Source organism: Panthera leo, chromosome A1 (genome assembly GCF_018350215.1).
Source record: "Panthera leo isolate Ple1 chromosome A1, P.leo_Ple1_pat1.1, whole genome shotgun sequence".
Lineage (NCBI taxonomy): Eukaryota > Metazoa > Chordata > Mammalia > Carnivora > Felidae > Panthera > Panthera leo.
In genome coordinates, this window is record NC_056679.1 from 59,967,781 (window position 1) to 59,981,417 (window position 13,637).

The 13,637-nt window shown below is 45.8% G+C and overlaps 1 protein-coding gene across 2 annotated transcripts; it reads left to right on the plus strand.

The window, feature by feature from the left end:
- The first annotated feature begins 6,885 nt into the window (after nucleotides 1-6,885).
- Nucleotides 6,886-13,120, plus strand: SLITRK5 (SLIT and NTRK like family member 5). 2 transcript variants are annotated; one of them, XM_042904384.1, is made up of 2 exons: nucleotides 6,886-7,015; nucleotides 9,599-13,120. In XM_042904384.1, exon 2 carries the CDS (start codon nucleotides 9,607-9,609, stop codon nucleotides 12,481-12,483), a length of 2,877 nt encoding a protein of 958 aa, XP_042760318.1. In that variant the 5' UTR covers nucleotides 6,886-7,015; nucleotides 9,599-9,606; the 3' UTR covers nucleotides 12,484-13,120. The 2 variants fall into 2 exon arrangements, with proteins under 2 accessions (XP_042760318.1, XP_042760327.1); XM_042904393.1 differs by lacking the exon at nucleotides 6,886-7,015 and adding an exon at nucleotides 9,146-9,199.
- The last annotated feature ends 517 nt before the right edge of the window (nucleotides 13,121-13,637 follow it).

Here is a 13,637-nt window from a genome sequence, read left to right on the forward strand (position 1 = left end):
GGGTAAGAAACTCAAATTCTTTGCTCAATAAGAAATGATAATCTAGTCCAGAAGAAAATGGCAACCTTAATCAGGAAACAGAACATCGTGCTAGGCAAGTGCTAGACAATGGAAGAAAATGTTCAGGTAAGGAAGTCTTCGGTGTTGGTTAGAGTGGACAGAAAGGAATTTTTTGGTGAAGAAAGGATTTACAGTAAATTCTCTAGAACAATAGCTGAAAGAAAAGGGAAGAGCCAGTTAGATGAATGAGCAGTACAACAAAACTTTTGGAGTTGGGAAAGCTGACTTGTTTTGAGGGGATAGAGAGATTATGGGAGTCTCCCCTTGAATGAAAGATCCTAGTTGATAAAAGTTGAATAAAGTATCATCAATTTAGACATTCTCCTATAAACAACAGTCCTTCTGAAATTTTTGTAATGAAACTGTGTTTTAGGAGGGCTCATTGTTTTTCTTTGAAAACCTGAAAAGGATACAGGAAATACAGATATACATAATGCCTGTTTGGATTTGTTTCCTAAGAACGACTAGAGATACGTGAGACCCAAGAACTGATAAACCTTAAGAGACAAATCCTATCTCTAATAGAAAGATACATAGAAAAGCTATTCTAGCTATATAATAAAACTGTTTCTTTTCCAGTGGACTATGCATATCTCAATGCGAGTATAAGCAGAATGGCAGCAGCCTTTGTTCTAACAGGGCCTGATGATAGTTTGTATACTTAAAATATGTCACAATTACACACTCACTCATCTTCCTGCCGATAGCAGTAAAGATCTGCTGCTGACAATTTTGAGCATAAACACTTATCTTCTTTAGAGAACGATTTTGATCTTTCCTTCACCCACCACAGTATCAAATAAAGGTAACGTCACCAGTACCCAGCATGGTTCTACACAGGGAAGAAGGAAAGGGAAGCCAGCTTCTATTAATTATTATTCTAATAGTTAGGACTAGCAGCTAGAATTCAATGTCACATGTTACAGCTACGAAGAAAAAACATTTTAACTAATTAATTTATAGTCACATATTCAGAAAGATATTTGGTGTCTTCACTGACAGCAATGTGTCATAGAAAAAATAGTTTTGAGAAGTGCGGGACAGAGATTAACTTGGTAACGTCATCTTCAACTCTCTACCACCTCCCATATCATTGTTCCAAATACAGATTTCCCTTGACTTACAACAAGGTTATGTCCCGATAAACCCATTGTAAGTTGAAAATGCATTTAATATGTCTAGCCCACCAAACTTCACAGCTTAGCCTAGCCTACCTTAAATGTGCTCAGAACACTTATGTAGCCTATAGTGGGCAAAATCATCTAACACAATGCCTATTTTATAAAAATAGGCTGAATATCACATGTAATTTATCGAATACTGTACTGAAAGTGAAAACTGGTGCTGCATGGGTACAGAATGGTTGTTAAGTTTATGGGCTGTTAGGTTGTGATCGCTTGGCTGAGTGGGAACTGAGGCTTGCTACTCCACAGCCCAGCATCACAAAAGAGGATCGTACCACATATCCCTGGCCCAGGAAAGGATAAAACTCAAAATTCCAAGTAGTTCCCACTAAATGTGTATTGTTCTCAAACCAGCATATAGTTGAAAACTCCTAAGTCGAACCATTTAAGTCAGGGATCTTCTGTAATATCCTTATTTTTCAAGTACATGTATTTTGAAAATTTTTATTGGAAATGTGCATGTAAATTGAAATTTTGAAAAAATAAAAAATAGAATGTAAAGTGAAAAACCTTCATCCTACTAAACACTCCCTAGTCTTCCCCCAAAGGGCAAACTCCGTTACTGAATTTGTGTATCCTTCCAGAAAGATTCTCTCCTCCTCCCCAGCAGTGTACACGGATGGATGCTATGGACGCTATTAACAATGACAGGAACATATACTTACATACACTGTTATGAAAGGCAGAAGAGCATTCCAAGGTATAGATAAATAAGTACCACTTTTCACTTAGACTCAGTCACTTACAAATGTGACTATTCTTACATATTACATTGTATATTACGTGTACATGTACATTACAGGTACATTATACTGTACACGTACTTTTTATTTTGGTACACCTGTAGCCTACTTTCTGAAAATATAATTGTTGAAAATATAAATGCATTTTAAATTCTGGAAGATATTTCCAACTTGTCCTCCAAAGACAGGGTTTTAACACCTAATCTATCAAAAGATTATCAGAGTATATTTATAAGTAAGTGTATGAAGCAAGGAAGAAAATTGTCTATTTTATGTACATCTTTCTTTTATGCCTCTGAGGGAAAATATCTAAGACTATAAAAAACAAATTAAATCTAAAAGTGAATAAATAATCTTGCTGAAATTAATCAGCTTAACTAGTCATTTGAATTTGATAAATATCACTGCATGATAATTTCAATTGTTGTAAATCCAAATGTACCAAACTGATAAAAAATATGCTATACTACAGTTATTTAGCTTATCAATTACACAGAGAAACAATCATAAGAGATGACTCATGTTTTCCCTTCGAGGAGAAACTTTTCTGCTTTTAGGAATATGTGATATATATAATTTAATTTCAAAGACATTAAAAAGATATATATCTGAAAAACGTGTTGTTTACCAAATAGGGCTGTATAGATCTTTAGCTACACTGTCACAAAAGTACTCTTATTAGAGCTGATTTTGGAGGAGTCTGGAATCTAGCGTTGGATTTTATAATCTTAACTTACCAGTTAGGCTAACAAGAAGAAATGCAAGTTCTACTTGCTTTAGATTTCAATTACGTTGGTTAGTATTTACAAGATCTCATCACTATCACGAAAGAATTTCCTTGTTTATAATGTCTTTTAGGTTATTTCATGAGAGACCATAATTCTTGACTTAGCATTTTAATATTCTAAAGAAACCACACAACAATACACAAACATAATATGATGAGATATCTTAAGAAATTATTTAATATAAGAATTCATCCAAAGAGTTGATAAAACACTAAAATGATAATTCCAGGTAATAATGAATATGAATTCATTGGTAAATTCATATTCACCAAGATATACGGCCAATTTCAAGTGATAAGTATGCTAGTTGTGGTTTGAATTTAAATTTTATTGGGGAGGTATCAGATTATGTCCATAATTCACACTAATTATTGCCAAATGTATTACCATATATGAAACGTATTTATGATTATACTAGATCATTAATAACTATAATATGCACATGTATGTTCACAAATATTTAGACACAGATTCTCAACTTTTCACATCCAACCGACTCAATCAAATAATGTTTAATTTAGTATCATGCCCTTAATTCAGGAGGGATCTATTTGATCAATCATTTCATTTTCTAGTTCCCCAAAGTGTTTATGAAATCCTGTGCATTCTTTGGAGTATTATGTGAAGCCAAGCATACATCTCATCTGACTATATTGTTTAGTATGGACTGAAACATAGATATGTTTGCTCGTGTAGGTGAAAGTCTTGGCTTAAATTTGATCACTGTTACATGATTAATTTATTTCTTTTCTGGCCATAGTCAATATTCAAAGAAAGTAAGAGTTCAAAGACTAGCAAACGAGGATTTTCCTTATTTCTGTGATGTTTTTCCTCCGGAATTCTGTTTGGTCTCTGCATGTCACTGTATTTTCTCCAAATTCACTTTCCTGCATAGCAGTTTATAGAGACACCTAGTGGTAAACCATCATGATGGCTTCTCAGGCTATCCTTAATATTGAGTAAATGGTAGAAAGTTGTCATCACTTATTTATTTGAACCACAAGAAATAAACTGGAATATTGTTTCCAACAAAACTATAACCTAAATTAATTGCTACCATGTTTAAAACTTTTTAGCTCAACAAATTTATTTTTAATTAGGAAATAAATCCTTTAATTCAAAATCAAAAATTAAACTGAATTGTGATATTAAATACAATTTTGAAGATTTATGAAAGCAATAAAATAATGAACTAAAACTATACTACAGCTATTTCGAAAATTCCAATAATTGATTAAACCATGTTATACCCAGAATTTCTATGGAGTTTGTCTACATCAAAAATTATGTCTGTGATAGAACTTAATATTGATATGCCAAAAGTTTCCAAGTTTAAGTAATATGTAATTTTTAAAACATGACAATTTAACACATTCATTTAAAAATATAAAAGCAATTTCATACTTTAAAAATAAATTTTCTAAAATATATAATGTTAGAAAATGATGACTAAATAAAATATACGGTAACCAGACTTTAGTGGATGAAGTTTAAGTTCTCTGTTTATATAAAGCACCTGTGGCAAATGGCTCTCATTCCCCAGCCAAATGTTTCTAAATTTACAGGAAGTTCTGTTATAAGATTTTATTGTGTTATTCAATGATGTTACAGATTACTTTGTTTCTCCCTCTCTTGTATATGCTTTGAATTTAAACAAAGTATGTATGGATTAACAAAAATATTTGCAAAACAGATTGAGAGGAAATTTCAAGAAATGCTGCAAAACCTCAGGAGGCTGCAATATTCACCACCTCTAGAAAACTCCTTCTAATTCAACACAGAGAGAGGATGTGAAAAGATGTTTGTGTGTGTGTGTGTGTGTGTGTGTGTGTGTATGTATATACATATACATACATATATATATATATATATATATATATATATATATATATATCAGAATCTCTATAATCCTATCTTTAATCAAGATATTATAACCACAATAGCATCCCAAACGTTACCAAGAAGGAGACAATATCAATTATGTTTAAGATGATCCCAAAAGAACATTAATTCATAATTAATCCCAAAATAAAATAGATGAAATATATTTAAATGGTAAAACTTCCCGGTTATCATAGGAACAGGCCGATGTTCACTCAGCCTCCATTGGGCCACGTATTATGATCAACTTTTTTTCTATACCTGGGAAGGACTGCAGGTCTAAGTATTACAAACACTGGAAATACGCCTTATGAATGTAAAGACCCCCCCTCTGGGGTGGAGGTATCTGGTTTCATAGGCAAGAGCCAGGAATACTTACTGTAGAGATGATGCTAGTGGAGTTTAGCAGGTGACTCTTCAAGAAACTCGCTTTCTATCGATACTGCATTTATTTAGGGGTCTCCAGCTTTTTAGTACACACCAAATGTATTCACAAACATTCTTTCTGAAAGTCGTTAACATTCCCTTGCATCGCCCAGACATACCTATAAAACGTAATTCTTAAAGAAAAAACAAACAAACAAACAAAAAAAAAAAACATTAGCGCCCTTGTTTGCAGCTAGGATGAACCACTCCCTCTTCCAGGGTCCTTTAGAGTTAAGTACAGAGACAGAAGCAGGGGCAGTATCATTCTAAATGGTGGGAGGAAGGCAGGCGATCAGCACAGGGCTGGAATCATCTGTCCCTGACCACCAACAAGCCTGGCACTGTCGGGGTTATTTCCACTCCTCCCTTTTTCAATCCAAGGATTGCACAGTCCCACGCTCGAGTTACGCACAGGTTCCAAGACTCTTCGTCTCCCACGAATGTGACATCCAAGGGGGCTCCGATTGCGCCGCCCGAATTCAGGGACGCCTTCGCCCTCGGCTGCCATCTATCGGCCACCGAGCGCCCGCTTCGCCCCGGGCCCATCATGTCTGCTGCAGCTTGGCTCGCACCAGCGGCGCGACAATAAACAAGTGCATTGGACGGGGCCCTGCGCCCGCGCTGGAGCAGATGTCTCAGAGACCCCGGTGATGCTTACCGTGTTGCCACATCTTCAGCGCCCGGGAGGGAAGAAGCGATTTTCTCTGAGTATTTTAGAGCCGCCAGGCTGCCGGGACACGCCACAGGCGTAAAACAACGCTGCTCCTGTCCCCCCCCCCCCCCAGGCCCCCTAAAGGATGTCGGAGATAGAGAGTTCCAAATAATGACGATCGTGCGCCGCATCTGGGGAAAGGATGAGAAAAACCTCTGCAAACACCGGGAGCGATGAAACTGCCAAGAGGATGCGGGAACCGTACAAATACTAATTAGGGGCCGCCGCGGCGGTGGACAGAGAGAGGGGACAGCGGCGGCGGGATCCCGGCGCGGTGGTCGCCACTACGCGGGGGGTGGAGGACGGCGCAGGAGCCGTAGCCACCCCAGGAGTAGCCAAGGGGCCGATGCCACCTTTGCTCGCCCCCTCACTACCATGTACAGTGTGCGCTGCAAGAAGAAGGCGGGCGATGCATGCACACCCCCGCGCCCCGCTCCCTCTGGCTAGTCCCCAGGCGTGCGCCACTGACCAGGGGGGAATGTGGTGAAGACGGCGAGGAGGAGAGCTGAGGGGGGAGGGGAGGGGCGGCCAGCGCGAACCCAGGCCCGAGGGTTCGTGGAGCCGGAGGCTGGAGGGGGCGGCGGCTGCTGCTGGCTTGGACAAAGTTGCCCCTTATGCAGATGGCAACTGTAAGTACCCGCCTGGGGAGTGCCGCGTTGGGTGCCCGGGACCCTGCGATCGCCCGGTGGAGCGGGTGGGAACGAGTGTGCGAGTGAGCGTGAGTGTGAACGGGAGCGATCGCTCGGCGGGGCTGACCGTCACGTTGGAGGGGCCGGCGGTGCCTGGCAGCCTTCACGTCCCCTCCTCGGGTTCCGCGCCTCCCCCCCTCCAACAGCTCCCTCCCCGCCCCGCCCGGCTCCTGTTCCCGGCCCCTACCGCCAGGCGCCTCTACAGCCGGTCCTCCGCCGCCCCCTCCTCCTCCCTTCCCTATCGGCCGCTCGCGATCGCCCCCTTCTCCCCACCCCCCCCACCCCGCTGCCCGCTTCGACTACCGCGGAGATTGCCGGGGAGAGCCGTTTGGGGAGCCCCGGAACCCGCGGTCGCCACCGCGGCGGCGGCCCCGGGCTGGCGGCGTCCGGGCGCTTCTTTCCTCCCGCCGCTCGGACCGCACAGCTCGCCGCCTTCTTGCCCTGCCTGGGCTCCGGAAACCCAATGCACACCCCAAAGAGGTATTTTTATAGGGGCGGCTATGATGAGTGGGCCCTGGAGATGTGAAACGGGGTAAGTCGACCGTTTACTTTGCAAAAGAGGCTCGTGTGTGTGTGTGTGTGTGTGTGTGTGTGTGTGTGTGTGTTCGTGTGGCAGCGGGATGGCTAGCATTCCCTCTCCTCCCTCCCCTCCTTCCTTTCCTTTCCCTTCCTTCGCTTTGGGGCGGAGTGGGGGAAGGGAGCCTCGCGTCCTGGAACTCCGGGTGCTTCTGCCTGGGCCGCTGTGGGAGCAGCTGTGCCCAGAGCCACGGGTCGGGCCTGGGTGCTGGGCTCCAGCCCACGCAGCCCCACTCTGTGTAATGCAGGGATGTGCAGGGCGATGGTCTAGGGTCTAAATTCTTTGGGGGCAAATACAGTTCCTCCGCCCCCGTCCTCCCAAAAAAAAAAAAAAATCAGATAATCTGAGAATGTGCAACGTACCCGCGAATTTACATCGGAGGTGCGTTTCCCAGTCAGAATGTCAGCCCTCCTCGGCTCATTCAACTTTATTTTCTCAAATTTTCGGGTTCCTTTGATGGCAAGGGGGAGGGGAAAGAGAGTGGGGTGAGAGGAAGCTCTTCGACCCCGGCTACCCAGAACTGAATTAAAGTTGTAAACGCTCGAGTTTAATACCGGCTGGTCACAATTTGCGATGGGCTGTCTGAAAGGGAGGGAGGTGAATGGGGGCGGGGAAGTCGAGGGAAGGAGGGGGAGGGGACCCAACCCCCGCTGAATGGATGTGCAGATTTCATCCTGTGGAGAACTGAATTTTCAAGGTAAACGTTTTGCTTTCCATAGGGGGTGTTTTTTCCGCTTTTAAGCTAGGAGGCGTTTGCGGTTGCGTTGGGAGGTTGGAGATACTTGTGAGGCTTATACACTGTGATTCCGATTCGTCTCGACACCTCTGGGTTGGCCACACGTGAATGATTCTCAGGCACACTTGCACATGAGCGTGTGAATGCAGGGGCTCTTAATAACGCGGGTTGGAGTCGGCCAGGGGAGCGAGGCTTGAACCCGTGACTCAGAAATGTCTTGGCTTTAGTTTTGGTGGTGATTCGACATCAGACTTCGGTGCTGATGAGGCAAAGGCCAGGTTGACTGGAGAAGAGGCATGGGTTCCCAGAGCCCAGCATTTTTACCCAATTCCCGCCTCCCCTCCCCCCCCCTCCCCCCCCGCCGCAGCCAACACAACACGCACTCACACACTCTGACCATTTGTGTCCTTTCCCTTCTGAGTACCGCTGTCGACCCGAAGTAGCAAGTCCAAGGAAGCCTTTCAGAGGACAAAAAGAAATCCAGAAATAAAAGGGGGAGGGGGTCAGATCGATTCCTTGAGGAGATGAAATTCGGATATTAAAGCACAGACCTATGTTACTTGCTGTTCTCCCTCCCTTTCTATTTCGCCTTTAATCAGCCCGAGTGCCTTTTTCTCTTGGGGGGCGGGGGGGGGGGGGGGGAGAAGAAAAGAAAAAGGAAAAACAAAGAAAGTAAAAAAAGGAAGGGGAGTAAAACACTGACACTTAAATGTAAGAAACAACTCCCAAGATGCTGGCGATGCCGGCGAGGTACTTAGTTGAGTCCAAATCCTGCTCATCCAGGAGCGTTAGTGTTACATTCCGTGGCAAATCGACGCGGAGCGGGAGGTAAGGGAGGTAAGGATGATCCTCGGTTTACTTTTAGCTGATTCCCGGTAAGCGGCAGGAACGTCCTCTTTAAACTCCGGGTATCGGGAGGTGTTCCGGGATTGCGGATGCCTTCGCTGAGTTCTTTGTAATCCTTCGTGCAGAACTATTTCTGTGGCTTAGAGATGCGGTTTGGTAGCGTCGCTGACATGATCAATGAGGAGAAGTGGACGCAGGGCGCTCTCAGAGAAGCGCTGCTAAGTGGCACCGTGCATGCAATTAGGACGCTGATGTGCTTAAAAGCGTGGTAGTGAAGTCCACCATCAAAGGAACGCGCTCTCCTTTTTCTCCACACTCAAAGCTCCTGAAGACAATTGGTGATTTAAGAGCTTCTTCTGGGTCCTTTTGATGCATTATCTTACATCTCTTTTTTGCCTCTGAAAAGTGTTCTTTAGGTTCCCACCCTGGCATTTCCAGCGACGGTTTAAAATAGCCCAAGTATTGTGACTCCTTGCTTTTCTGTGAAAATGGGAGACCTTCACGGTGAACTGTTAACTGAGGAGGTTCTGAAAGAAAGGCAGACGGGTTTGCTATAGGTGAGGTGGGGAACCTTGTAAAATGGTGTTTCTTTTCTCTTAAATTAGAACCATGAAACTGAACTGACAGCCATTTTATGTATATTTATGGATTGGTTTTGAAAAGAGGGGGGAGCAGGGAAAACACTAAAATGGGACTTTATCTAACCTGCCCTTCTCTTGTAAAGGGCAGCATATTTCTGTTGTACTCATTAGGAAATGAAATCAACCTTTAAATCAAAATGAGTATCAGATAATAATAAAGTCTGGAGAATGTCGTGTTCCACTGGGGGGGGGTCATTCATATCCCCTCCTTCTGGATTTCAGAGAAATAGTAGTAGGGAAGAGAGAGACTTTCTTCCCAATCCCTTAGATTTTTGTCATATTATGTTGTTTCCTTTTCTCCTCTCTCCCTTGCAGGAGGTAAAATGCACACTTGCTGCCCCCCAATAACTTTGGAACAGGACCTTCACAGAAAAATGCATAGCTGGATGCTGCAGAGTCTAGCGTTTGCTCTAACATCTCTCGTCCTTTCGTGTGCAGAAACCATCGATTATTATGGGGAAATCTGTGACAATGCATGTCCTTGTGAGGAAAAGGACGGCATTTTAACTGTGAGCTGTGAAAACCGGGGGATCATCAGCCTCTCTGAAATTAGCCCTCCCCGTTTCCCAGTCTACCACCTCCTGTTGTCTGGAAACCTTTTGAACCGTCTCTATCCCAATGAGTTTGTCAATTACACCGGGGCTTCAATTTTGCATCTGGGTAGCAACGTTATCCAGGACATTGAGACTGGGGCTTTCCACGGGCTGCGGGGTTTAAGGAGATTGCATCTGAACAATAATAAACTGGAACTTCTGCGAGATGATACCTTCCTCGGCCTGGAGAGCCTGGAGTACCTACAGGTCGATTACAATTACATCAGTGTCATTGAACCCAATGCTTTTGGGAAACTGCATTTATTGCAGGTGCTTATCCTCAATGACAATCTCTTGTCCAGTTTACCCAACAACCTCTTCCGTTTTGTGCCCTTAACGCACTTGGACCTGCGGGGGAACCGGCTGAAACTTCTGCCCTATGTGGGGCTGTTGCAGCACATGGATAAAGTTGTGGAGTTACAGCTGGAAGAAAACCCCTGGAATTGCTCCTGCGAGCTGATCTCTCTCAAGGATTGGTTGGACAGTATCTCCTACTCAGCCCTGGTGGGGGATGTGGTTTGTGAGACCCCCTTCCGCTTACACGGCCGGGATTTGGACGAGGTGTCCAAGCAGGAACTTTGCCCAAGGAAACTTATTTCAGATTATGAGATGAGGCCACAGACGCCTTTGAGCACCACGGGGTATCTACACACTACCCCAGCCTCGGTGAATTCCGTGGCCACTTCTTCCTCTGCTGTTTACAAACCCCCCTTAAAGCCCCCTAAGGGGACTCGCCAACCCAACAAGCCCAGAGTGCGCCCCACCTCTCGGCAGCCCTCCAAGGACTTGGGCTACAGCAACTATGGCCCCAGCATCGCCTACCAGACCAAATCTCCGGTGCCTTTGGAGTGTCCCACCGCGTGCACTTGCAACCTACAAATCTCCGATCTGGGCCTCAACGTCAACTGCCAGGAGCGCAAAATCGAGAGCATCGCGGAGCTGCAGCCCAAGCCCTACAACCCCAAGAAGATGTATCTGACGGAGAACTACATTGCGGTTGTGCGCAGGAGCGACTTCCTGGAGGCTACGGGGCTGGACCTCCTACACCTGGGCAACAACCGAATCTCCATGATCCAGGACCGCGCTTTCGGCGATCTCACCAACCTGAGGCGCCTCTACCTAAATGGCAACAGGATTGAGAGGCTGAGCCCGGAGTTGTTCTATGGCCTGCAAAGCCTGCAGTATCTCTTCCTCCAGTACAATCTCATACGTGAGATTCAGTCTGGGACTTTCGACCCGGTCCCAAACCTCCAGCTGCTATTTCTGAATAACAACCTCCTGCAGGCCATGCCCTCAGGCGTCTTCTCAGGCCTGACCCTTCTCAGGCTGAACCTAAGGAGTAACCATTTCACCTCCTTGCCCGTGAGTGGAGTTCTGGACCAGCTCAAGTCACTCATCCAAATCGACCTGCATGACAACCCTTGGGATTGTACCTGCGACGTGGTGGGCATGAAGCTGTGGGTCGAACAGCTCAAAGTGGGTGTCTTGGTGGATGAGGTCATCTGCAAGGCGCCCAAGAAGTTTGCGGAGACCGATATGCGCTCCATTAAGTCGGAGCTGCTGTGTCCAGACTACTCTGACGTGGTGGTTTCCACGCCCACGCCCTCTTCCATCCAGGTCCCGGCGAGGACCAGCGCGGTGACCCCCGCGGTCCGGTCGAACAGCACCGGGGCCCCCGCGGGCTTGGGCGCGGGGGGAGGTGCGTCGTCGGTGCCCCTGTCGGTGTTGATTCTCAGCCTGCTGCTGGTTTTTATCATGTCCGTCTTCGTGGCCGCCGGGCTCTTCGTGCTGGTTATGAAGCGCAGGAAGAAGAACCAGAGCGACCACACCAGCACCAACAACTCCGACGTGAGCTCCTTCAACATGCAGTACAGCGTATACGGCGGCGGCGGCGGCGCGGGAGGCCACCCGCACGCGCACGTGCACCACCGCGGGCCCGCGCTGCCCAAGGTGAAGACGCCCGCGGGCCACGTGTACGAGTATATCCCCCATCCACTGGGCCACATGTGCAAAAACCCCATCTACCGCTCCCGAGAGGGCAACTCCGTGGAGGATTACAAAGACCTGCACGAGCTCAAGGTCACCTACAGCAGCAACCACCACCTGCAGCAGCAGCCGCCGCCGCCGCCGCCGCCGCCGCAGCCGCAGCAGCAGCCCCCGCCGCCTCTGCAGCTGCAGCCGGGGGAGGAGGAGAGGCGGGAAAGCCACCACTTGCGGAGTCCCGCCTATAGCGTCAGCACCATCGAGCCCCGGGAGGACCTACTGTCGCCGGTGCAGGACGCCGACCGCTTTTACAGGGGCATTTTAGAACCAGACAAACACTGCTCCACCACCCCCGCCGGCAACAGCCTCCCGGAATATCCCAAATTCCCGTGCAGCCCCGCTGCTTACACTTTCTCCCCAAACTATGACCTGAGACGCCCCCATCAGTATTTGCACCCGGGGGCAGGGGACAGCAGGCTGCGGGAACCGGTGCTCTACAGCCCTCCCAGTGCTGTCTTTGTAGAACCCAACCGGAACGAGTATCTGGAGTTAAAAGCAAAACTAAACGTTGAGCCGGACTACCTCGAAGTGCTGGAAAAACAGACCACATTTAGCCAGTTCTAAAAGCAGAGAAACTCCCTGGGAGCTTTTGCATTTAAAACAAACAAGCAAGCCGACACACGCGGTGAACGCATTTGATTAATTGTGTTGTTTCAACGTTTAGGGTGAAGTGCCTTGGCACGAGATTCTCAGCTTGGGCGGAAGATACTGAAAGGGTGTGCACTTTCCTTTTAATTTTTACACGTGGGGGAAACATTTGTGTAAACTGGGCACATCGATTTCTCTTCTCTTCTTGTGGGGGAGGGGAGCAGAAGGGTTTACGGAGGGCCGTTTGCTGCGCAAGTGACTTGCTAACGGTCGCAGTTGTTCTTGTGGTGTTTGGAAGTGCCATTAAGAACGGTGGAAGATGGCAGCGCAGAGATTCTACTCTTCCTCTTTTGTTCCCTTTCCCTCCTCTTCTTCCCCGCGCCCCTTTAAGCCATGGGTGGGTCTAAATGGCTTTTGTGGAGAGATTAGCACACCCCAACTTTAGTAGAAAGTTTGTTCTCTCTCTGTCCTTCCCCCTCCCCCTCCTCTCTCTTTCTCTGCCTCCCTGCCTTCCTCCCTCCTATCTCATTACTTTTCCTTTCTTTTTAAAGGATGTGTTTGTATGCATTCTGGACATTTGAATTAAAAAACAAAAGTATTGTGATCTGGAAAATGATCACCATAGATGTGGACAAATCATTAAAATTACAGAGCTATATGATCCATAATTGATTAGTCAAAATAACTTATTGATGAAATATACAAATATTTTATTGTAGCACCTATTTTTATATACACATTTAGCATTTCTCTTTCCTTCACTATTTAGCCTATGATTTTCACAGAGGTGTCGCACTATATTAGGACCTGCATTTCCAAAACAGGAGTGATATCAGGAACGCATTTTAAGTCACTAAAAATGTGGAGAACTTAATGGGAAAATCGTAAAGCCAATGCAACCCACCCGATTGGATCTGTCATTTAAAAAAAGAAAAAAATATTAACGGATTGTATCCCAATGTGTAAAGGAAAAAAATTAGGGCAATTAATTGGGCCATTTGAGTAAGAATCCTGTGCAAGTTTCTGGTTTTATTAGAGAAGATTTAAAAGTATTTTTATTAGTCAACCAAAATGATGTATTGATTTGACTACTATTGTAGCCGATTTTTGATTGTTTAACCAAACCCAGT

Bases quoted from the DNA above. Each gene is read 5' to 3' on its own strand.
- SLITRK5 (XM_042904384.1), top strand. From the start codon at position 9,607: ATGCACACTTGCTGCCCCCCAATAACTTTGGAACAGGACCTTCACAGA.